This window comes from Staurois parvus, unplaced genomic scaffold (genome assembly GCF_062004578.1).
Source record: "Staurois parvus isolate SC_StPar_1 unplaced genomic scaffold, SC_StPar_1.0 ptg000157l, whole genome shotgun sequence".
NCBI lineage: Eukaryota > Metazoa > Chordata > Amphibia > Anura > Ranidae > Staurois > Staurois parvus.
Window position 1 is genome coordinate 8,825,806 of NW_028317953.1, and position 24,958 is coordinate 8,850,763.

General features: G+C 41.2%; 1 protein-coding gene across 1 annotated transcript in view; it reads left to right on the forward strand.

Annotated features, from left to right (window-relative positions):
* Window positions 1–16,957, forward strand: part of SLC35D4 (solute carrier family 35 member D4) — a 176,509-nt gene extending 159,552 nt beyond the window's left edge. The window contains exon 15 of the mRNA XM_089675740.1: window positions 14,100–16,957. Coding sequence (XP_089531866.1) covers window positions 14,100–14,160 — 61 coding nt within the window. The 3' untranslated portion in view covers window positions 14,161–16,957. The remainder of the gene's footprint in view (window positions 1–14,099) is intronic.
* Window positions 16,958–24,958: the final 8,001 nt, after the last annotated feature.

A 24,958-nucleotide genomic window follows, 5' to 3' on the forward strand; every position in this document is an offset into this window, starting at 1 on the left:
GTAACGGTGCTCAAGGAATTTCACACCTATTATCGAAATTAATTCAACCATATGCCCACCGCTTCATCAGAGGATTTTGAGGAATTTGTAGTCCATCTTCCCTTGCCTGTCCTTTCGGACTCCCATAGGGAGGCTCTTGATGGGAAAATTACGTTGGCCGAGGTCCTTAGGGCCATCAAGGAGTTAAAGACAGCTAAGGCTCCAGGACCTGATGGCTTTACGGTCCTGTACTTTAAAACATTTGCCCATATTTTGCTCCCACATTTGGTAACTTACTTTAATTCTCTACAACAGGGTGAACTGATGGACAGTGACTCCAATAGAGCCTTTATCTGTCTTATTCCCAAACCTAACAAAGACCATTGTGATGTCTCTAATTATAGGCCAATCTCTTTGATAAATACAGACTTGAAACTTTTGGCGAAAATTTACTCTACCAGATTGAATGGTTTTATCGCTAATTATATCCATAAGGACCAGGTTGGATTTATACCTGAGAGGCAAGCCTCGGATCAGATACTGAGAGCCGTTGATCTTATTACTATTTTGCTGTCTTCATGGGTCTGAGGTAATGCACGGAGAGGTATGCTGTCTTTATTAGATATTCGGAAAGCATTCTTTCGTGATGGTGCTTTGGATCTAGATTCCTGATTTTCCTTCATGCACTATATAACAATCCTTCAGCGCAAATACGGTTGCGGGGATATCTCTCGGATCCTATTTCAATTGCATCTGGCACCCGTCAAGGCTGCCCTCTCTCACTGTTATTATTTGTTATTGCAATTGAAACCCTGGCAGTGGCCATTAGGACTCACCCTGACATTCTGGGTATAGACAGTGGGCACAAACAACACAAATGCGCTCTTTTCGCTGACCACATACTCCTCTTTCTTATGTCCCCACATACTTCTCCACCATCTCTTATTGATCTTCTGGCTCGTTTTCAAAGCATAACTGGTCTGGCCGTGAACTGGAAGAAGTCTGAGGCCCTCAACATCAACTTGCGGGGGGATACCATTCAGAGCCTAAAGAACCACTTTACCTTTATGTGGCAAACCATTTCTTTGCCATATTTTGGAATTAAGCTTACCTCTTCTATAGCGACACTATACAAGGCATATTATTTACATTTATAGGCACATTTGTTGAGGGATGACGAACAGTGGTCCTCTTTTGCATCCTTGTCTTAGATGGGTAGGATTGAGGCAGTTAAGATGGTAGTCTTACCTAACATACTTTATTTTTTTAGCACCCTACCCATAGTTGTTCCAGCAGCTGACCTTCATAGATTCCAGAACAACTTGATTCATTTTATTTGGGGAGCTAGGAGCCATAGATTGCGACATTTAATGTTATATGTGTCACAAGATTCTGGGGTGTTGGGGGTTCCAGATTTCAGAAAATATTATTGGGCAGCTCAGATTACTCAGTTGTCGCAAATTTATGCCACTTTTTATCGACCAGTTTGGATAGTGCTGGAAGCACAGGATTGTGCTCCTCTTCCTATTGACCTGTTGTTGTGGATCTCCCCTAAGCAAAGGAGGGCGATCCTTTGCCCCACGCTAGCTCTGTCCTTGCACCTCTGGGATTTGGCCAACAAACAGGTGGTTCTCCACTCTCCTAATTTCCCTGTGGCATCTATATTTGGAAACCCGGAGTTCCCCCCTGGTTTGCAGCCATGTGAATTCCATTGGTGGATGAATAAAGCCTTGTATTGGGTGGGACACTTTCTGGGTCATAGGGGGGTATACCCCGCTTCTTATTTTGTACAACAGCTTGGGATGCCTGCAGCTGAACAGTTTAGTCTGCAGCAAATTTTACATTTAATTCGCTCCTTACAAAGGAATACCATTGATACCGCCACGCGAACAGTTTTTGAAAGCAGATGTCTACAAGGCAAGGTTCAGAAGGGGGGCATCTCAAGTCTGTATAGGTTGTTTGTTTCTAACTCGGGTAGACTACAGTATATGCTTGCCTGGGAGAGGGATATGGGTGAGGAGACAGAAGATTGGAGGGAATGGTTCCTCAGAATACACAGAGGTATTATGAATGTTTCCCTTGTGGCGGCGGGTTATAAGGTCCTCTCTCACTGGTATCAAGTTCTGGAACAATTGTCAAAGATGTATCCAGGCTCCTCTTCACTCTGTTTCCAAGGATGTGGGCAAATGGGAACGATGTTCCATATTTGGTGGACGTGCCCTAAGGTTAGAAGGTGTTGGACATGAGTTTACTCCCTGATTTTCACGATGACCATGATTAATGTCATTAAGAACCCTAGAACTGCACTGCTTAATGAACCTATCATTGGGGCTTCCAGATCCGCTCAGACCCTAATTTATTTTGTGTTCCTGGCAGCTAAAATTGCAATTGCTTCTGTCTGCACGGGTCCATTGGTGGACTTGGCATTGATGGAATTCAAACTTTCCTGGATTATGATTAATGAGAAAATGGTCAGTATACTGCGAGATACCTCTGCCAAGTTTGAGCGAGTCTGGACTCCCTGGATTAGTTACCTGCAAGCTGAGTCCTGAATCTGAATTTTATCTATGATCTTTGTATCAATTTGGTGAGGCTGGTCGTGTGGGTGGCTTCTATCCTGTTTTCTCTTATTTCTTTCTTTGATCTTTCTACCTTTCTTTTTCTTGTTTCCCATTTTTCTATTTGTTCTGGACTGCTGGACCCTCTGATGGCTTGATGCCTTACTGCAAGTTCCAGATGCATTGTATAGTATATTGTTCCTTTTTTTCTACCTGATTATAGAGGATTGTAGCTTTTGAGCTTCGGCACCCTGAGTTTTGATTTAATATTTGTCTATATCATTGTTGTATAGTACCCTTTGTATTTGTGAACCTCGCCTGCGATGTGAGTTTATGCTGTATGGCCATTGAGGATCTTTGGGGCCACTGTTGTACACCTATTTCTAAGTTCTACTCTTAAAACAATAAAAATATTGAAACAGAAATTTATGACCAGATTATTGGTTGAACTAGATGGGCCTGTGTCCTTTTTTTAACCAGACTAACTATGTAACTATGACTACCAGTACCAGGTATTATTTCAATGAAGACTGATTTAAAAAATCAGATAGATAAAAATGGTTAAAGTCACCTTAATCTGTTAAAGCTTCTATGATGTTTTAGTAATTGTGTTTTAATGTTATTGTTATTGGCGTGTACTATCACATAGGCAGATCAATATATATTTCACATGACATACCACTTATGTACATTCATGTCCATTATCTACTTTTAATAGGTTTTATATGCAAAATATTCCTCACAGTCAGCATGATCTGGAAGTCCGTTCCTTGACATACTATTTCATCTTTCATGTAGGTGGCAGTGAGGCATGGCAAATTAAAAATTACACGAGTTTCACATGCTGTGAAGGGCTTTGTGCCCAGACCAATGACCCTCTCCAAATACACTCTACAGTTATTACTTACTAAGGAACTTTATTGTCTCATAAGGCAAGTAGGATGCAAGATTTCATTCCAAGATTGCTTTTACTTTGGTTTTACACAGATTTTATTACACAAGATATGGATTTCAGCCATTGCCAAACTGGAAACCAAAACAAAATTCCAAAGTTCAGAAACAGTACACCCAGGAAGGTTATTGTGGGGACAGAAGGAACTAAAAAGCCTTCCACTAAAACACTGTGAAGTACTGTATTATTTATTTAAAGTGATTCTAAAGGTTACATAGTTAGTCTGGCTGAAAAAAAGACAAATGTCCATCCAGTTCAACCATAAAAAAAAAAAAGTTATCTTACACCTACGGATATTTCCTGGATCAACTTTACCTATAAATAGTAACCAGTTACAGCTTGTAATTAAAAAAAAAAAAAACACAAACATGGTATACTTACCTGCTCTTTACAATGGTTTTGCACAGAGCAGCCCCGATCCTCTTCTTGTTGGGTCCCCTGCCAGCATTCCTGGCTCCTCCTCTCTGTTGCGTGTCCCCAATAGCAAGCCTCTTGTTATGGGAGCACTCCAGCAGGCTCGCTCCTGAGCCACGCTCCTGTGAATGGATATTGTCTATTTACACACACAGAGCATGGCTCAGCCCAGCCCCCTACTCTCTCCTCATTGGCTCACTGGCTGTGATTGACAGCAGCAGGAGCCAATGGCTCCCACTGCTGTGTAAACCAATGGAGAGAGAGACACCTGGGGGAGCCACTGCTTTCATGCACATCGCTGGAGCGAGATAGGGCTCAGGTAAGTATAAGGGGTGGGGATTTAGCTGCATCCAGAAGGTTTTTTTGCCTTAATGCAACAAATGCATTAGGCCCCATGTACACGGGATGTTTCTGAATGATGGATACTGACTGCTGGAAAATGTAGATTTAAATACGTCTGTTTAGCCGCGTTTGCATAACGCGTTTATGTGCGTTTGCGTTTAGAAGCGTTTTTTAAAGATAAGCATAGGAGAACCTGCCAAATGCCCAGAATGTACTGAAAAGTGCTAAATTATTACTATTTCAGGCTGTTTAAGGCTACGTTCACACTAGCGTTGTGTGCAGGCGGCAGAGAGGCGTTTGGGAAGCGGCTCTGCCAATTCTGCACATTACAGCACATGGTGCTGTTCTAACGGGAGCGTTTGGTCGAGTCAGGAGGCATTGAAGCCTCCTATTCTAGTCTATGGTGCTGCTGCGCAGTTGCGGGGCGTTTGCGGAGCGGTAACACCATTCAAACTGCATTATAGGCAATTGTGGGGTGTTTTTAATGCTCGGCAAATGCCTAGCAACCGCCGGTAAACCGCGCATGCGGCGTTTGCAGAGAAATACACACAGTAGAAGCAGAGACAGCAGTATGTGTTGACATTAGCTAGGTGTGAGTTGCTCTTTAACATTTCTTTTGTTTCCAAGGGTGGGAAAGGTGTCTGTTGGAGTGAGTCATTAACCACTTCCCGACCGGCCGTTGTATATAAACGGCCGGACGGTGGCACTGCAGGGTCGGGTGGCCGTCTATAAACGGCCTCCCCGCACCCTGCTTGTGCGCGCTCCCTGGGAAACACCGATCGTGGGACGGGACCTCTGTACGAGGTCCCGATCATGTGATCACTGATTGGCCAATCAGTGATCACATGCAAAGTAGTAAGCAAGATGTCACTTCTGACATCATTGCTTACTATGTGTGAAATCTGTGAATGATCACAGAGGTCACATGGTACAAGGCTATTCACAAAAGCCTTGTACCATGTGACAAGCTGTGACCAATCACAGCTCACTCAGTTCTTCTCAATGAGTGCAAGAATGCACACAGAGAGAAAGAGAAATGATTGCTTTTACATCCTATATGGGTGTAAAAGCAATCGGTGTAAAAAAAAAAAAAAAATCTCCATCACCCCTCACAAGTAGTACAGTGTCACCATGGTGACACTGTACTGCTAGGGTGACAGTATGTAAAAAAAAATAAAAATAAAAAATAATAATATAAAAAAATAAAATAAAAATGTAAAAAAAAATGTTTAAAAATTATAATTTTTGCTTATAAACTAATTTGGATTTTTTTTTTTTTTACTAAAAAGATAACGGAATAAATTTTGGCTAAGATTTATGATGAAATATTATTTATTTGCAAAATTTTATTAAAAAAACACTTTTTCTCAAAATTTTTGGACATTTCATTTACATAGCAAACAAAATACAAATCCCAGTGGTGAATAAATACCACCAAAATAAAGCTTTATCTATCTAAAAAAAAATGGTAAAAAATTCATTTGGGTACAGTGTTGCATGACCGCGCAATTGTCATTCAAAGTGTGATAGAGCTAAAAGCTGAAAATTGCCCTGGTCAGGAAGGGGGTAAAAGTGTCCGATCTGGAAGTGGTTAAGGCCACCTGGCAGGGAGTCTTCATGAGGAATCTGAGGTGTGAACAGTTATTAACATATCTTTTGTTTCCAAGGGTGGGCGAGGTCTGAGGTGTGAATTGATCAATACAATGTGTGACAAGCTTGGTAGGAACATCCTGTGTTAAGTGTTTTGATATTCACATTCTGGTGGATATAAAATTTCTTCCAACTTTGTGGCGACCCTCTCTTCCAGCACAGCTGTGCCCTTCTCATTTAAGTGCAGTGCATCCCAGTTCTCCAGGAACCCAAACGCCTCCTCCCTGCACCAGTTCTTCAGCCACTTGTTAAGCTTCCTAATCTCCTGCTGCCTCTTTGGTGTGGCTCTAAGTATAGGCAGTATTTCTGAAAATACTAATTTGAAGGTCTTTTTCTTCAATATAGCTCCTACGTCCCTGAATTCATTTTGTAGAACTCGCCATCTTCCTTTAACATTGGTACCAATATGTACCATGACAGCTGGATCCTCCCCAGCCGCAGCCAACAATCTGTCCATCCGGTCTACAATGTCCCCAACCACAAGCTTAGCGGTTGTCAACCAGGGTCTTTGTGACAGATTGCCCTCTCTGTTCTTCTGATCATTGAGTCCCCTACAGCCAATATTTGACTATTATTTCCTGTAGTCTTGTGCCCATCTTCACTGGAGGAGATGTTACCATGGCATTCTGGGGGAGTCTCAATGTGAACATCACATTCTGGGGGAGTCTCAATGTGAACATCACATTCTGGGGGAGTCTCAATGTGAACATCACATTCTGGGGGAGTCTCAATGTGAACATCACATTCTGGGGGAGTCTCAATGTGAATGTCACACTCTGGTGGATTCTCAATGTGAACGTCACACTCTGGTGGATTTTCAATGTGAACGTCACACTCTGGCGGATTCTCAATGTGAACGTCACGTTCTGATGAATTCTCAATGTGAACGTCACGTTCTGATGAATTCTCAATGTGAACGTCACGTTCTGATGAATTCTCAATGTGAACGTCACGTTCTGATGAATTCTCAATGTGAACGTCACGTTCTGGTAAATTCTCAATGTGAACGTCACGTTCTGGTGAATTCTCAATGTGAACGTCACATTCTGTTGAAGTTGCAATATAAAAATCACATTCTGGAGGTGCCTCAATGTGAAGGTCACACTGTGGTGCAGTCTCAACATAAACGTCACATTCTGGTGAATTCTCAACGTGAATGTCACATTCTGGTGGAGTCGCAATGTGAACGTCCCATTCTGGTGGAGCTGCAGTGTGAATGTCACACTCTGGTGAATTCACAATATGAACATCACATTCTGGTGGAATCGCAATGAGTTCATCACATTCTGGTGGAGTCGCAATGTGACTGTCACATTCTTGTGGAGTCGCAATGTCAATATCACATTCTGGTGAAGTAGCAATGTGAATGTAACATTCGGTCTCACTCACTGGGGCAGGCCTGCCATGTGAGCTGCGTCTGTGGTAAGGACCGCATACATCTGCCATAAAAAAGAAGAATCGGAGTTAGCACCTTGACCTATATTTCATATACAACATCAAATTGTAGAGAGAAAAGTTCAAAACTCCAATGCCAGGGACAATAAATAAACCAGACATGACAGGGAAGACTGTTGTTGGCCTTTGTATAAAAATGCTGGTTTCTTGGTACTCGTCCCTACCCACTGCCTGTGATACTTTCTACAAGTCCATGAGCCAAGAAGTGACCCATCTGTAACTGACAAAGGAATACATTCCCCTTCTGTCTAGCAGATTGGATGGCAGTCATGTGTAAACGGATAGGTGGTCTGTTTACCTCTGACCGCCCATATAGGAGAGCGGGTTATGTCTGCGTCTGTTCTGTGTAAGTGGAGCAGACACTGCCCAGCCATCCACTTGCTCAGCGGGGATCAGTGGACAGATTCCCTGCTGAGAAAGCGGACTCCTGGCAGAGGCCGTCCCATCTGTAAGGGGTCTAATAGGAAAGCAGAGGGACTGGCAGGAACACCAGGGATTTCACACAAAGGAAGCAATACAAAGAGAACAGGATACATTTCTATACAAGTACATAGTACAGCAGGCACATATCAGGAATCTGAAATGTAGGGTTTACATAATCGTTGATGATTTCAGAAACTATTTTATGCTTTAAAGTGATTGTAAACCTCACACATGAAATATAAACAAAGCATATCCCTCACTGAGCTTTGCAGAGTGTAAATTAAGCTCTCCGCCCCCTTTTTTCTGAACTCTCAGATAAGCTTTATAGATTAAGGACTTTGAACAGATGTACAACTTATGCAGGAGGGTATGTTTTCATCTTCGTGTATCACCTGAGGCCAGTCACTTCACTGGGTGTTTGAAAGGGTTTACAGCCACTTTAAAAACAAATTGAGCAAATAGCCTATGTGTGAAAAAGATCCATCAGTGAAAATGGCCATAAAAATGAATATCTGACCGCCCACCCATCCATCTCTCTGACAGTAGCATTGCTACTCCCTCATTGAGCCCTGTGTGTAATATGCTAGACCCCTTTCAGATTGCCGTGTCCATCATCCTCCCATACCAAATGAACAGGAAAGTAGAACTAAGGTTAAGTTTTTTTTTTTTACAGATTGGATAGAGTAAAAGAACGTTATAATACCTGCCAGTTTTTTTGCCATCTTTATCCTCATTGGGGAGATTTATCTTCACTTCCCATAGCCAAAACAGGAATTGAGAAGAAATCCCTCCCAAATGAGCAAATCCCTGGTTGTCACCAGAGCTAGTGTACCCATTGGAAGATTCCTTCTCTATTCCTGTTCTGGTGACAACCCAAAATTTAGAAATTTCTTTCACTCTCAGCGATAATGTTCATCAGGACAAATAGAGAGGGGTAATCTCCCTCATGGGGGGGGGGGAGAAAACAATAGAAACCTTAAACGGAGTTTAAGCCCTCTCCACTCTATCCAAAACTTAAAAAAAAAAAAAAGGTTGGCCTCCAGTTATACATGTCTGCAACAAAATAAGCCACAAACATCTTAATTGTCCCCATACATGAACAGACCTATACATATGTACATATGGGAATGGGACCTGTCAAAAAAGCATCAAATTAAAGTGTACCAGTTGTCATATTTATCAATATCTACAATACTTACCAGTCCAGTCTTCTGTCTTCTGGTGCGGGCCATTGACTTTACAGCCAGCACCAAAACATCCAATGATGGCTCTGAAGTAGCCACGCACAAAAGTCCAAGCTCTCTTCGTTCTTCTGGGCTTCTTGGTTGGGGTATCTGCAGGCTGTTCATTGATACCTCCTTCCATAGGTGGCTATCCTTTGGTTGGTTTCTCTTCTGTGTTTTTCTGAGAAATAACCTTTGTAAGGTTAAATTGTTTCATTTTTAATGAATAATTAAACACGCTTTAAGCGGGCAAGAATTAAATTGCAATAAAATCAAATCAATTGAAATTGAATTGAATGAAACTGCAAAAAAGCACTTGCCAGAGAGAGAAGCAGGTCTTCACTGATCAGTGAACACGCAGCAACTGAGGAGACCCTACTGAGAGCTTCCTTATAGGGGCAGATGATGACATCACAGTGCAGAAGATTTGTTTTTGTTTTTTAAATCTCCTGTAGCTGAGCTAAAAATAACTGATAACACTGGGATTTGAGTCTTCTTGCTTCATATAAAGCATTCTTGGAGATTAAATATTGTCATTTCTGTCTTTTATCATATATTTGTTTATTACCCAAAACAATGGACTTTTTTTCTGATCCTTCCAGGATTTCTTTAGTAGTCTCAAGCCCCGTCCCCTGATATCAGTCCAAGCTTTTTCTGCAGTCTAAACCCAAAACAAACCTACATTAATTACTAGCAGCGTGTGTAATATGACAGTATCAGAGCTGCAGACAAGAAATGCCATCAGCTGTTGCCGGCATTTCAAGTCTTCCATTAGGTATCTGGATGAAATCCTTGGACCCATTGTCAGACCCTACGCTGGTGCAGTGGGTCCTGGGTTCCTCCTGGTGCACGACAATGTCCGGCCTGATGTGGCGAGAGTATGCAGGCAGTTCCTGGAGGATGAAGGAATTGATACCATTGTATGGCCTCCATGATCACCTGACCTAAATCCTATAGAGCACCTCTGGGATATCATGTTTTGGTCCATCCGACACCACCAGGTTGCATCTCAGACTGTCCAGGAGTTCAGTGATGCCCTGGTCCAGATCTGGGAGGATATACCCCAGGACACTATCCGTCGTATCATTAGGAGCATGCCCCGAAGTTGTCAGGGGCATGCATACAAGCACGTGGGGGCCATACAAACTACTGAGTACCATTTTGATTTGCTGCAATGAAATTTCAGCAAAATAAACTAGCCTGCTGCATAATTTTTTCACTTTGATTTCTGGGGTGTCTCTGAATTCAGTCCTCTGTAGGTTGATGATTTTCATTTCCATCAAACGATGGGGCATCCTTACGTTCCTAACACATTACCCAGTCCATATCAGTATAGAGATCCAACATATTTTTCCCCAGTGAGATCTGATGTGTTTTTGGTTGTTTATTTAACCAGAACAGCTCGTCCCTCCGGGTGGACGTCATATGGCGTCCTTTCAGGAACGCGCATTGCACATGCCCGCAGGGCCGTGCTGTGGTGCGATCTGTCACCTCCGCCATGTGTGTGTGTATATACAGTTGTGTTCAAAATAATAGCAGTCAGACATTACTAACCTGATCAATCACTGTTTTTGGTAGAAATGATATTTCTACATGGCAAATAATTTACTAGCAGGTGTAGTAGAGTAATAGAAATCCAACAGACCCAGCAGTCATGACATGCATGCTGCTGATTCTGTGTAATTGAATCACTAATTGAAAGGGGCATGTTCAAAATAATAGCAGTGTGGAGTTCTATTAGTGAGGTCATTCATTCTTTGAAAAACAGGTGGCAATTATTGCCCTTATTTAAGGAAGGAAGGCAGCAAATGTTGTACATGCTGGTTACAGTGCATCTCTCTGAAATTCTGAGGAAAACGGGTCGTTCCAGACATTGTTCAGAACAGCGTACCTTGATTAAAAAGTTGATTGAAGAGGGGAAAACATATAAAGAAGTGCAGAAAATGATAGGCTGCTCAGCTAAAATGATCGCAAATGCTTTAAAATGGCAACCAAAACCTGAAAGACGTGGAAGAAAGAGAAAAACTACCATTCAAATGGATAGAAGAATAGCCAAAATGGCAAGGACTCAGCCAACAATCAGCTCCAGGAAGATCAAGGAAGGTGTAAAGTTACCTGTGAGTACTGTTACAATTAGAAGACGCCTATGTGAAGCCAAGCTATCTGCAAGAAGCCCCCGCAAAGTCCCACTGTTGAAAAAAAGACGCGCTGAAGAGGTTGCAATTTGCCAAAGAGCACATTGACTGGTCTAAAGAGAAATGGCGCAACATTTTGTGGACTGATGAAAATAAGATTGTTCTTTTTGGGTCTTGTGGCTGGAGACAGTTTGTCAGACGACCCCCAAACACTGAATTCAAGCCACAGTACACTGTGAAGACAGTGAAACATGGTTGCGCAAGCATCATGATATGGGGATGTTTCTCATTCTACGGTGTTGGGCCTATTTATCGCATACCAGCGATCATGGATCTGTTTGAATACATCAGAATACTTGAAGAGGTCATGCTGCCTTATGCTGAAGAGGAAATGCCCTTGAAATGGGTGTTCCAACAAGACAACGACCCCAAACACACCAGTAAACGTGCAACATCTTGGTTCCAGACCAACAAGATTGACGTTATGGAGTGGCCAGCCCAATCCACGGATCTTAATCCAATAGAACACTTGTGGGGTGACATCAAAAATGCAGTTTCTGAGGCAAAACCAAGAAATAGAGAAGAACTGTGGAATGTAGTCCAATGATTCTGGGCTGGAATACCTGTTCACAGGTGCCAGAAGTTGGTTGACTTCATGCAACACAGATGTACAGCAGTTCTCAGAAACAGTGCTTATACAACTAAATATTCATTAAGTGATTCAAAGGAAAGCAAAATCTTCAAACATTTTTCAGTTTATATAGTGAATGTTTGAGTTTGTAAAGAAGAATACAAACACTGCTATTTTTTTGAACAGTTTAATATTCACTTTTCTTCAATTTTTTTTAGAGGAACAACACAAATTTGATATATTTTTCTTCATGTTTTGATTTGGAATAGAATGTGTAGTGTTCCCAATGCATTTGTGTGTATGGAAATAAAAGCTATTAGAAGGATTTTGAGCTTTATTCACTTTTTTCAACACACTGCTATTATTTTGAAAACAACTGTGTGTGTGTGTGTATATATATATATATATTATGCATAACATATACATTATACATAATATAAACAATATTTGCAATATACACAATATACTGTAGGTACTGTATTTGCAGGACCTATGTCAGCGCAGTTATGTTGAAATATTTTAAGACAACTCAGGTTCCCTTTTGGAATTTGCAGCGTTTTCTGTGTGAATTCCGCAATGCATCAGAATCAAACCCCTGCGGGGGGGGGGGTTAAGGTAACAACACCCCGAATTCAGTCTGCAAAACATGGTGTGATGTGCAGATTCAGATTGCATAGGTGTGAATACCCATATGATCCGATTCTAGTGAGGACCAAAAAAGGGTCCTGCACCTTTTTAGTGTGGGTGCAGTGGGATTTAAGCCAAATGTATGGCTCCAGTCGCACCACACACAAATCACATGTGATTTGCACAGGAATGTGGTGCAGTTCCTGTGCAAATCACATGCGATTTACCACACCACATATATGTGAACCCAGCCTTATGGTCTTTATCATTTGTAGTGTGAGCATAGAATATGACAAATAGGAGAGCATCAAGCTGTGTGGGGGTTCATTAGAAGCAAGCAAGAATGTTTAAACCTTTATCTGACCTTTTGGAGAATCTCTACACGACTGACTGAAGAAAAGGGCAATGAGGCTTTCACCACCATAATCTGCATTCACATGTGCAGTAACATAAAAATGTATGTGTGTGTGTGTGTATATATATACAGTTGCAAGAAAAATGTGAACCCCTTGGGATTACGTGGAGTTTTGCATGAATTGGGCAAAAAAATGTGTTCTGAACGTCATCTAAGTCATAACAATAGAACACAGTTTGCTGAACATAATACTACACAAACATTAGATGTTGCCATAGTTTAATTGCACATAACATGTAAACATTCACAGACTGTGTTCTTCTATTGTGACTTAGATGACGTTCAGAGCACATTTTATGCCCAATTCATGCAAATCCCAAGGGGTTCACATACTTTTTCTTGCAACTGTGTGTGTGTGTGTGTGTGTGTGTGTGTATGTGTGTATGTATGTATATGTATATATGTGTGTATATATATATATATATATATATATATATATATATATATATACACTTATGTTTATGTCTAAATTGTCCTAGTTTTATCCCTGGCCATGCGGGATCTCCTGCATGGTAGAGGTTGGGGAAAGACCTGGCCACCTATCTTGTAAAATAATTGCTAAGAGAATTCATGGAAAAAGTCGCTTACGAGTGACGGTCCATGTAATCACCAAGGGTCGGATAAGACTGAATGGATAGATATAGATATATATAAAAAACAAAGTAAAAAAAAATCCACTTCCAAAACATGTGATAATGTGTAATGTAACCAAAATACAATAACATAATGACCAAGTAGTAGAAAAGGTTGCAGTGCTTCTTGATTGTTAGATGATGGAAATGTGAATGTGCAAATTGGTGGGATGCCTGTCCATCTGTGGCCAACCAGAATCTTACTGCTGGCAATCCAACAGTGAGGTGGTTAATGAACAAGCAAAGACAATTGGTTGGAAGTAGTAAAGTTCTGTATCTTTGGAAAATAAATTGTGCCAGATTGTTCAGTTCTCTGATTCTATACAAACAACTGATGAGCAATCAGCCCAAACATGTCTGGTAGAGATGAGCAAATCCATTTAAGCTCAATACTTTTCACACAATTCTTCTATTAGCAAGAATATGCACTTGATGGTTTGCACACTATACAGCAGATCACATTCATGAGATTTGGGATTTGCTTGGAGAGTATCCGATTCATATAATTAGGTGAACTTACATCTTCTGTGGTGCTGAGCTTTAGATCAGGATTTATGGGCTGTACCCTAAGGTAACCCAGTTTTCTATGTTTAGGTGATGGTTCTATGTTTCATTGATCCTGTCCTTACTGAATAATATTTATCGTGTGTTTTCTCTCCATAGTTTCCTGATATGCTCGCTTGGAGAGGCTCTTCTAATATATACTGAAAGGTCAGGGACATGAAGATAACACAAATGATACAAGACCAGCACAGTATTTCAAATCTGCCCTTTTCAGAGTCCTACCAAATTTCATGGAGCATCAACGCCAATCAAGTAGTATGTGTACAACAAGTGACGTACCAGAGGATAGGCTGCCCACACAGGACCGGCAGCACAAAGAACAGCTACCATGTGTGGTTAACCACAGTAACCAATCAGAAACCACCTCAATCCAGTAAACTGAAATCTGATTGGGCACTGTGAATTACTGAACTTTACAAATCTTCATTGCACTTTGTATTGCTTTATCAAATAATACTGGATGTATTTTGCTTGGCAAATCTGCTATATTAGCTCAAACCAGCAAAATGCCTTTGTTTTAATGTAGAATGTTAGAGTTGTAATAGCAGCAAAATCAATGTCATGGAGTAATTTATCATTATACCATTGTGATATTAACCTTAGAGAATGAGGGGGAAGTATTGATGACTGGCTTACAAGTAGGCAGGCTCACTGTGGTTTTAGGGATTAAGTATATAGGTACCAGACTGATAATGTTAACTTAATCCCTATATACTTAGACTTAACAACTCTAGCTCATTGTAGACCCATAGCAAAATTTTGATTGGCCCCCATGGGTGACCTTTCTTGCTTTAATAGATCCTAACATAAAGTATGTACCAAGTACAGGTGTTGCGGCTATCTGAGTACAACAGCTGGCAGGGGTGATTCCTCTATCTACTCTGTTTGGGGTGGATGGGGAAATCAAGTAAGCAATCATGGAACCTTAAAAGATAAGTTCACCTTTTGTAACATGTTACATGTTAAACCCATATTCAGGGTGTACCATGTTACATGTTACGATTGGACTGGCCCCCGCATCCCCAGACCCTCGTTGTGACAGCTAGCAGGGGTGCTGTCACAATAAAAAAAAAATTAAAAATGTGCTGGGCACCAGCCCCGTCACTCATTTAAAGTATTCTTTGAATGGGAAAACTACAAGTTCCAACAGCCTCCACGTCTGTCGGCTTGGAGTTTTCAATGAACTCCACAGCGCTGTGGTAGTTTATTGAGCTTTTCTATCAGTTAGTATCTGCTTGCCCATATGGAATGTATGAGCAAGCAGATATACTGACAGGTCAGGGGAAGTTCTGCATGGTGCTAGCGCTCCGCTGATCACTGGTGCAATGCTTTAGAAGCTCCACAAAAAAAAATAAAATAAATGCACATTCCCTGCAAAAAGTTTTTTTTTTTTTTTTTTATAAAGGTGAACTTATCCTTTAATGTGTATGGTTAACCCAAGACAGCTAAACAATTCTTCCCTCATACACAGCCCACAAAGGGGGATGATGGGATCAGTGGCTAACAACAACCAAGATTCTGAAGTCTCCCACTGTATGTCTGACGTTACCTCTTCTTGATTGGAAATGTCACAAGGGGTGCAGGGTTTGTGTCCACAGAAACCTCTGCAATGATATAGTACTGGATAAGAGTTAACTTCATATGCAAACAGATTTTATATGTTTAATTTGCCTCAAGAGCCCCTTAAATGGGGCCCCTTTATACCCTCAGGACCCAAAGCAGTGGCAAGTGCTAATATGCTATCCATTCCACGTTTCAGTTAACCAATGTTAACTTAACCTCTGGCACATTATTGGTTTGTGTAACCGCATGGAATATATCCACATATGTGACAACAGCCAAGCCTGGGTGATTCCATCCAAATACAATACACAAACTGTGTATATCTGGGGCTACTCTGCAGGTTTTAATGTCTTGGTAGCAAATGATTTTACCCATATTTTTTAATTGTAGTTTTGGATAAATCCGGGAAGGAGTATGCCATGTGTCAGATTTATGTTGCAGAGTGTGTTCTTAATGGAGAGATTTTCATTCACTTTCTGTCCTAGGTGGCACTAGCAGTGACAGGAATTCTCTGAGGTTGCACACAGCAAAAAAACCCCAAAAAACTAATCGAGGTTCTAATACTTCTATCCTGTACTAAAAATGTTCTTATTGCTGTGTGTACTAATTCCCTGTCTGGGTGGCCACCGATGATCTAATTCATGCACAAGCACACAAAATGTACATTTTCCCCGGAACCCAGCTCTATTCTTGGCATCTTATCAAGAAAGGACTATACACTGCATGGCGCAATATACTGTCTGTAGCAACTACAAAATCTGCTAGGTGCTGGGGAAAGAGGTTATTGACAAAAGAGTTTGGATGTCTCTTGTGCCAAAAAAAACTCCTAGAAATGTTTGGTTGTGGGACTTTCCCTCCACGTTATTTGCCTATATCTGTATATGTTAAACAGAGTCTACTCATACATGATGTTTATTGAATGAATCTTTGCAATAATGGACAAAGTATAATATAATAACCCCCTAGTTACCAATTGCTCTTCGGCTTTAAAGTAAAAATAGTGAGACACAAATTCTGATTGGCTGCACCATGTTACTGTCATTTGGTCATTGCTTTTCGCCTTCTTGAATACACTTGATGAAATCTGAATACTGCCATTTATGATTCAGCTCACTTTGTACGGGAAGTTTGATTAGTCGATTCTCCAAAATGTTCCTAAAATGTGCAGTAAGTTAGTCTTGAGTAATACCCCTAGTTAAATCCACTAGGATAGGCTTCCTACTAAATGGTAAAAAATGGTTGATGGGATCAAACAAGATCTTACTGTATATGGGCAGCTTTTGGTTTTGATATCACTAGTTTGGAAAACTATGTATACAGAGATTCCTTTTACCGTCCAATGCTATATTTTAAAGAGCATATCTGAATGTGAAATAAATGTGATTTTTATGCAAGTGTACTTGTTTTTTTGAGCATTTTATAATCATTATTTATTAGGATGTTTAAGCAGTATTAAACACAAAAATGAAAATGTTCTATATTTCAGTTTGCCAAGTCAGTGGTGGCTGGATTCATTTTCTTTTTTAGAGTTTTTTTTTTTTTTTTTTTTTTTAGTAAAGCTTGCCATACACAGTTAATATTTTTTTTTCTATCATTCAGCCAGTAGCCTGAATGGAGAAAAAAAAAAGATACCTCCATTCGCACAAACAAGGTGGATAGAGGAATACATTGATCAGCAGCTGCAGCCAATGATTGATGGAAAATTTTCCAACATGTACCCTTAACAGAAGTCAGGCTGGCCATACATTATACAATTTTCAGGCAGGCCCTTGCACTACATAGTTGCAGGTAAATCTAAAGAAAATTGGGCAGAAAATTGTATAGCGTATGGCCAGCCTTAAACAAGTGACTTGTCAAGCAGGCGAACCCACGTATTTATCAAAATTCAGCTGGTCCCTGCTCTTAATCTGGGATGTTTACACTTCCTTTAGCAGACCAAGCTGTCCAGAAAAAGTGGCACTTAGAGCAGTGAAGCTTTTTAACAGTGACAGAGGCGCTTACAATGGTCAGCTTTTATTAATTTAGTAAAGCTCTGCTTTCACACTGATGCGTTGCATTTACACAAACCTCAGCTGTAGCGCAGTGCACCTATGACTTTTTGAAGGTTAGACTTCTATTATATATTGCGGGTGTTGTGCACTTTCTGCAAGTGAAACCTTCAGGATATAACAGAAGTCTATGGCTCAGTGCAGGTAACCCGCAGGAAAGTGGCAGCTGCATTGCACTGCACCCTTGGATCAGTGTGAAAACAAGCTAATAGTTGTTAACCTTTTATAGGCACTAAAATTCCCATTGCAAAAGCATGGTGTATGTGTTGTTTAATACACTGACCTTCTTTTCCTCTTCCAGCTCCTACTGGCATTGCTCTCCGCCTGGGACCTTTCTAGCAGCCCGGTGCTAAAGTGCACTTGGTATCACTAAACCTGGGACAGGAGCCAGCCCTACAGAGGAAGCATCGGCCCATGCAGCTCCTGCTCCCTCTGCAGCCACCTGCTTCCTCCACTGCCAGCCTTAACTCGGTGCACTGTGATGCTTTTGGATGGTAGGTCGGCAAGCCCAGATCACAATCCATGGGTTGCTAACCTGAGAATGTGTTTCCCTGGTTGGAGGTCGAGGGCCACATCAGCGGGCTCTGAAGGCTACAGATTGAGCACCCCTGCTCTGTTGTATGTGCTTGTCACAACCCAGAGCATCAAGCGTCATTTCTGTCTGCTGCCTCATTCCTCTGCTATGAGCATGAATCACTTGACATATGTCTTTACAGCAAAAGAAAAAACCAGGGAAGGCACCTCTAGCCCACAGCCTGTGTTTGATAGCCTCAGCTCTGTTCTTGTGTGCTGTGTGAAGAGGGGTATGCCCCTTCCCTCTAATCATCAATCTGTCAATTTTAATTTTTTTTGTCATTCAGCCCACTGGGCTTATAGTATGTACCAGGCTTTATCTTACCCCCAGAAAATGCTGCTGCCCAAAGGTGGCCCCTTTGCTCCTCCATGTAGAGTGGAGCCACCCTAAATATTTGCACTTCCATGTTGTGTGTACTGTGGGAGACAAGATAAAGTGTTACTAAACCCAGGACCCTGCATTCACTATAAGTAGAGCCTGCTCATTTAACTGCAATTCAAAAAAATGTGCATAATATAAAATATTTATAATTCAAAATAGTCCCAGTACCCCAGTGGTTACGAGTTTCTCCTATGTACCTCCTACATTTTGTACCGTTATGGTCTACACCCTTGGGATGCTTGTACATGCTTTGCAGACAAACCCCCATGTCTGGATTGAAGGAAGCTCAGGGTCATGTAAAGCACCCACAGTGCCGGTACAGACATCACAGTATGTACATAACACAAGGTGTGCACAGCTGCTTGTTCTGTGAACTTTAAACACACAAACTGTACATAGTCATGCTGTCCTGGACACCAGATTATACATATAGGAGAACAGAGGCCAATAAAAGTCTGTTAGGTATATTTATATATTCCTAGCTCATGACCCCTGCCTCTAAAGACGAGCATATAGACTCAACTGTAAATGGATCTGGGTACAAAAACAAAAATAAATGCTTTTCAAAAAGTTTCAAAATTTACTGATAATGCTAATTATACATAACGTATATAAGAAAGTCTAGAAAACTGGCCAAGGAGGGGGACTTGCTGGCTTTTGATATAAAAATCTTTTTTTAAATTCAAAACAGCAAATAATAAATCGCAGAGCAGAGGAAATATTTCTACTTTTTTCAAAATCTTTATATATTTTTAGACTGAAGTTTATTTTTGTTATATTGGACCAGGAACATAACTCACCTCTCATGAATGGTGTCTTGCGTCCTGCTGGCTGTTTCTTATTGTAGAAATCCTCCCAACACCCTTGCCCCCCTCTTTCCTCCATTAAAGAAAACACCTTGTATTGTTTTCGAGAAATTTTCTGTGAGTGGAGGAGCGAATGAAAGACAGGACCCCTTACTCCACTCCTAGAACTTATTTTATTTTGTGAAAACGATACAAGGGGGTTTCTTAATGGAGGAGAGGGGAGGGTAAGCATTGACAGACTGTCACAGCCACTGCACCAAACCCATGCAGTACCAGAAATTCACAGCTGTGATTAGGATCTGTCATCAGTGAAGGGAAGATTTCTATAACAAGAAGCTGCCAGCAGGATGTAGAACACTCTTCATTGTAGGCAAGTTGTGTCAGTGTACCCAAAAACCCCATAAAAACTGCTTTTACTTCAGTTTAAGGCTGGTCATACATTATACAACTTTCTTGAGAATTTTGCTTTAGATTTAACAAAAACCATATAATATGAGGTCAAACCTAAACAACACTTTCAATTGTAGCCAATTAGGCAGGCCTTTGCACTACATAATTGAAGGTAAATCTAAAGGAAATTGGGCAGAAAATTGTATAGTGTATGGTCAGCCTAATGCAGGCCATAGACGGTTCGTTTATCGTCCGAAAGAATAATCGGCTGATATTCGCACCTTTAGTGGGGCAATGTCGTCGGCCGATTTTCGCAGTTCCTCCTCGTTTCCTTTATCGGTCATGCTAGAAAATTTACGAAAAATTAACAATTCTCATAAGCAGTAGTGGCAACAGAACGACCGATTTTTCGTTTTTCAGCCGAAAATTCGGCAGATAAACGAACCGTCTATGGCCGGAATTATTATATACACGCTAGGCGCTTGAAGAAACACCAGAACCTCTGCCCGAAAAAAAAAGCAGAAAAATTGCTTATACGGACTTATTGCACACACATTTATAGGTTTTTTTCCAAAAACATTTCCCTCTGCTCATCTTTCAGTATAGTCAATGTACACTTGAAAATGCTGCATTTATACATGTCAAGTGGTTTTTTTTTTGGCCTGAAAACTCCTCAAAAATGCATTTGTGATTTTTTTTTTTCCCCCAGTCTGTAAACACTCCTCTTCAAATATGCCTGTAAATGGCCAACTGCACATGGACACAGGCAGATTTACTAAAACAGGAGCACTCAGAATCTGTTGTGTATGGTAGCCAATCAGCTTCTAACTTCAGCTTACCCATTGCGCTTTAACAATAAAACCTGCAAGCTGATTGGTTTCTATGCAAAGCTGCACCAGATTTTGCACTCTCCAGTTTTAGTAAATCTGCCTCCTTAGGCTAACAAAGCTGCTGCTACAAGCTGAAGGAAAAAAATGCCAAATGCCTATATCCCAGGCACGGCGCCACCTGCCTGGAGTTTGCATGTTCCCCCTGTGCCTGTGTGGGTTTCCTCAAGGTACTCTGGTTTCCTCCCACACTCCAAGGACATACTGGTAGGTGAATTGGCTCCTGTCTAAATTGGCCCTAGTATGTGTATGTATGAATGTAAGTTAGGGACTTTAGATTGTACACCCCTTGAAAGTTAGGGACTGATGTGAATGTACACTATCTCATATATATATATTTTATATATATCGCTGCGTAAATTGATGGAGCTAAATAAATACATTAAATATAAGCAACATTTTTATGCCCAATGTGCATGAGGCCTTATAGTTAGGAGATAGTGATCATAAATGTACACTTGTGATGGGAACTTGATAAACACATCAAAATATTATTAAGGGGTACATATGGTAATAAAGCAAGAAACTTTTCTGTAGGTCATAGCTTGAACTTGCACAGACACCGTGAAATGAGATCATTATGGCTACAGACATAACTCTATTCGATATCATGGTTCATAACGCAGATGCCAAATTAGAAGTGATTTGTAGGTCAGCTGAAATTACTCAAATGACTTGCCATGTTATATAGAAATAAATCAGTACAATATTATCTGCAAATTACCTGCTAATGTCCCTATAGTACAGGTACTCATCCATGCACAATAGGGCCTAGTTAGTTAGAAGCCTAGGTCTAACTTTTTCAGTTTGTAGGGTAAAACAAGAACTCCATAGGGAAGCTCATGCAAACAAAGGAATAGCATGTACATTTAATGTGTATTAATAGGAATCCAATGCTATAGATCAGTGTTAACTGCCCTGCTGCCTAATCTATATGAGCACCTAGACCTGCTTGCTAACAGAGAGCACTAACCACGGTGACTTCCATGTTTTCAGAAAACATGTACAAGTAAGACCACTGTTGAATTTTAACTAGCAAAAATTTGCCCATTGTAGAATGGGCACTATGTCATTTTCTTACTGCCACTGACCACCCAGCCTGAAGCATTGTTTAATCCCACTGATGCTGGGACATTTCTACTCCCCCTCTAACAAAGGGACAGATTCCTCTCCTTCAGGCTTTAAAGTTTGGAGACCCCTGATCTAAAGTATAGTAGAGTGGAATGGGGCCTTCTGTAGATATTGAGATCTGTAATAACTAAAGGAATTGTTAAAGTGATTCTAAAGGCTCATTTTTTTAAAGAAGAAATTACAAACATGCCTGTACTTACCTGCTGTGTGCAGTGGTTTTGCACAGAGCAGCTCAGATCCTCCTCTTCTGGTCCCTCCCTCCTGTCAGGTGCCCTCGCAGCAAGCAGCTTGCTGTGGAAGCACCCACTGCTCCATGTGTCCATTCACATACAGAGCCGCAGCCGGCCCCACCCCCTCTCTTTTCTCATTGGCTCACTGGCTGTGATTGACAGCAGTGGGAGCCAATGGCTCCTATTACTGTCCCAGCCAATGAGAAGAGGGTGTCCCAGGATAGCCGAGACACCTGTGCACATTGCTGGATCGAGAGGGGGCTTAGGTGAATATTAGGGGGTGCTGGGGGGATTGCTGCAAAGCGAAGGTTTTTTACAGTCACGCATAGAATACACGAAGGTAAAAAACCTTGAACCTTTAGAACCAGCTTAATGTATCTTATTCTAAAAAGCTTATTCTATTTTATCTCAATCTGACTTTCCAGACACCACAATCACACAATGGTTCCATAAACACAAACAATTGGCTTGGCTATGGTAGGGTAGGTGTACACAGACTCCAGTAATGCCAGAGGAAAAAATGGCAGTCTTGGGAGGGTTTTCTAAACTGTCTGATAATCATTTACCTTTAGAACGGTTGACGACGGGTGGTGTCTGCTAGCACCCACAGAGATGAGAGCATGGTGAACTACAGCCAGACCTACATTAACATTATTGTAACCAAAACTGATTCTAAGCCTGATACCTGCCCCTTTTTATAGAGGCACTGAAATTCTGTTTTTAGTACAAAGCTTTTCTTTTCATGTGGTGTTGTAAAAACATACATTTTACAAGCCTAAGAAAAAAAAAATCAGCAAAAAAAAAAAAATTAACCAAGCATAAAAAATTGATAAATTAGTTAATAAAAAGTTAAACTTTTCTTTTACTTTTTTTTAATTGCAGGTTTACCACAACTGACATCGTGCAGATCAAGGGAAAACATTTCTGCACACAACACTATAGTAAGAGTCAGGTCTTTTAGGGTGTATTTAATAGCTAGTACAGAGCTAAAAGCTCCCAACTTAGCTGTGCCTCTTTCTAAGCTAATGCACCCAAGATAGGAGCCTCTGTTGCCTCTTTGTTAATCTGGCCTTGACCTTTGCCCTCTTGTACTAGACCCTACTCAAACCCATACCTTAACCCCCAAAATATCGACTTTTAGTATTCTCCAATATTTACAGTGTAGGTTCAGCCAAAACCAATGTAGGTTCTGCACAGGCCCTCTAATAGAGCTCCAGATAGTACCTAACAATGGTTATATCACTTCCACAATCAATCCAAAACGAAAAGGAAAAGAACAAAAAAAATTTGGCTGGACATACCCTTAAAGCGGTTGTAAAGGCTGAAGTTTTTTTTTTACCTACACACATTCTATGCATGAAGGTAAAAAAAACCTGTGTGTAGCAGTGCCCCCAGCCCCCTCAATATTTACCTGAGCCTCATCACAATCCGGCGATATGAATGACAGCCTTGGCTGTCCCAGGTCTCTGACTCCTCATTGGCTAAGACAGTAAGTAGGAGACATTGGCTCCCATTGCTGTCAATCACAGCCAGTCAGCCAATGAGGAGAGAAATGGGTCGGGGCCAAGCCACGGCTCCGTGTGTGAATGGACACACGGAGCAGTAGGTGCCCCCATAGCAAGCTGTTTCCTGTGGGGGCACCCAACAGACAGGAGGGGCCAGAAGAGCCTGCGGGGGGACCCAAGAAGAGAAGGATCCAGGCTGCTCTGTGCAAAACCACTGCACACAAATATAGACATGTTTATTATTTTACCAAAAAAAAAAAATGAACCTTCAGAATCACTTTAAGGGCTGATTCACACTGTGCGGTGACCGACGTTTTACAGCACTGTAAAATTCTGGTCACTGCAAGGATTGTTTTCTGTGTATCCAACTTTCACTGCTCTGCATCAGGCATGCTGCATTTTATGGCAGCGCACCAGACAGGAGAGCATGTCACTGTACATAAACATCAATGAAGTGTATTTTTGTACACCTCAAAAAAAGCTGGTACAAAAAATAAATAAATAAAAAGGTCCTCTCTAGCATCATACCATTATTGCCCTGATGAGCTAACTGCTCGTGAACTCCATCCCACCATCCACACAGGGACATGTATTGGTATTGCAGATGTGGAATACCGAAGGGACTGAATACCCTTCACTCCAGCTTTTAAATATACTTTTGTAAATCCTACGAACAAGAGGCCTTATTTGTCTTTATACCTGCACTGTTTAGACAATGATATAGACAATGAGAGCCCTACTCCATGTCCTCCCTCCTTTTTTAGTTCTTGCACACTCATGTTTTACATGTAAGTTCGGAACAGGGAGCTGTCAGAGAGATGAAGGGCTCTGGCAGCTCTCCGTTCCTGTGTGAATTCAGCCTTAACCAGTTCCCAGGCGGGCAGCACGGATCACGTACACATAGGTCATCCAGCCTGTTCCAGATTCGGGACGTGCATGCACACGCCCGCTGCTAGCCCCCATTGTCAATGGCCACAGAGGGATTTTGTCAGTAGGTCCCGGCCAATGATTTATGGCTGAGACCTGATGTAGCCAATTACAGCACAGAGCCCTGTGTTTACAAACACACAGGGCTATGTACACAGATCAAGAAGCAGGGAGAAAAAACAGCCAGTAAAAGCAGCACATATTATACTTGTTAGGCACACAGTTAACCTTTTGATTGCCTCTTGATGTTAAACCCTTCCCAGCCAGTGTTGTTTAATACAGTGATCAGATTTAATACTGTACAGTGTCACTATTGAGGTGTCAGTTAGTGTACCTCCCAGCGAGGGTCTGTTAGCACCAGCTTGCTTGCCTCACTATCACAGTACCACTATAAGTCACTGATCATTGCCATTACCAGTATAGAATCATAGCTCGTAAATTCCATTAAATTTATGAAGAAATTAGATCTTTTTTTCATTGGATATGTTTTATAACAGAAATTAGATAATTTTTTTC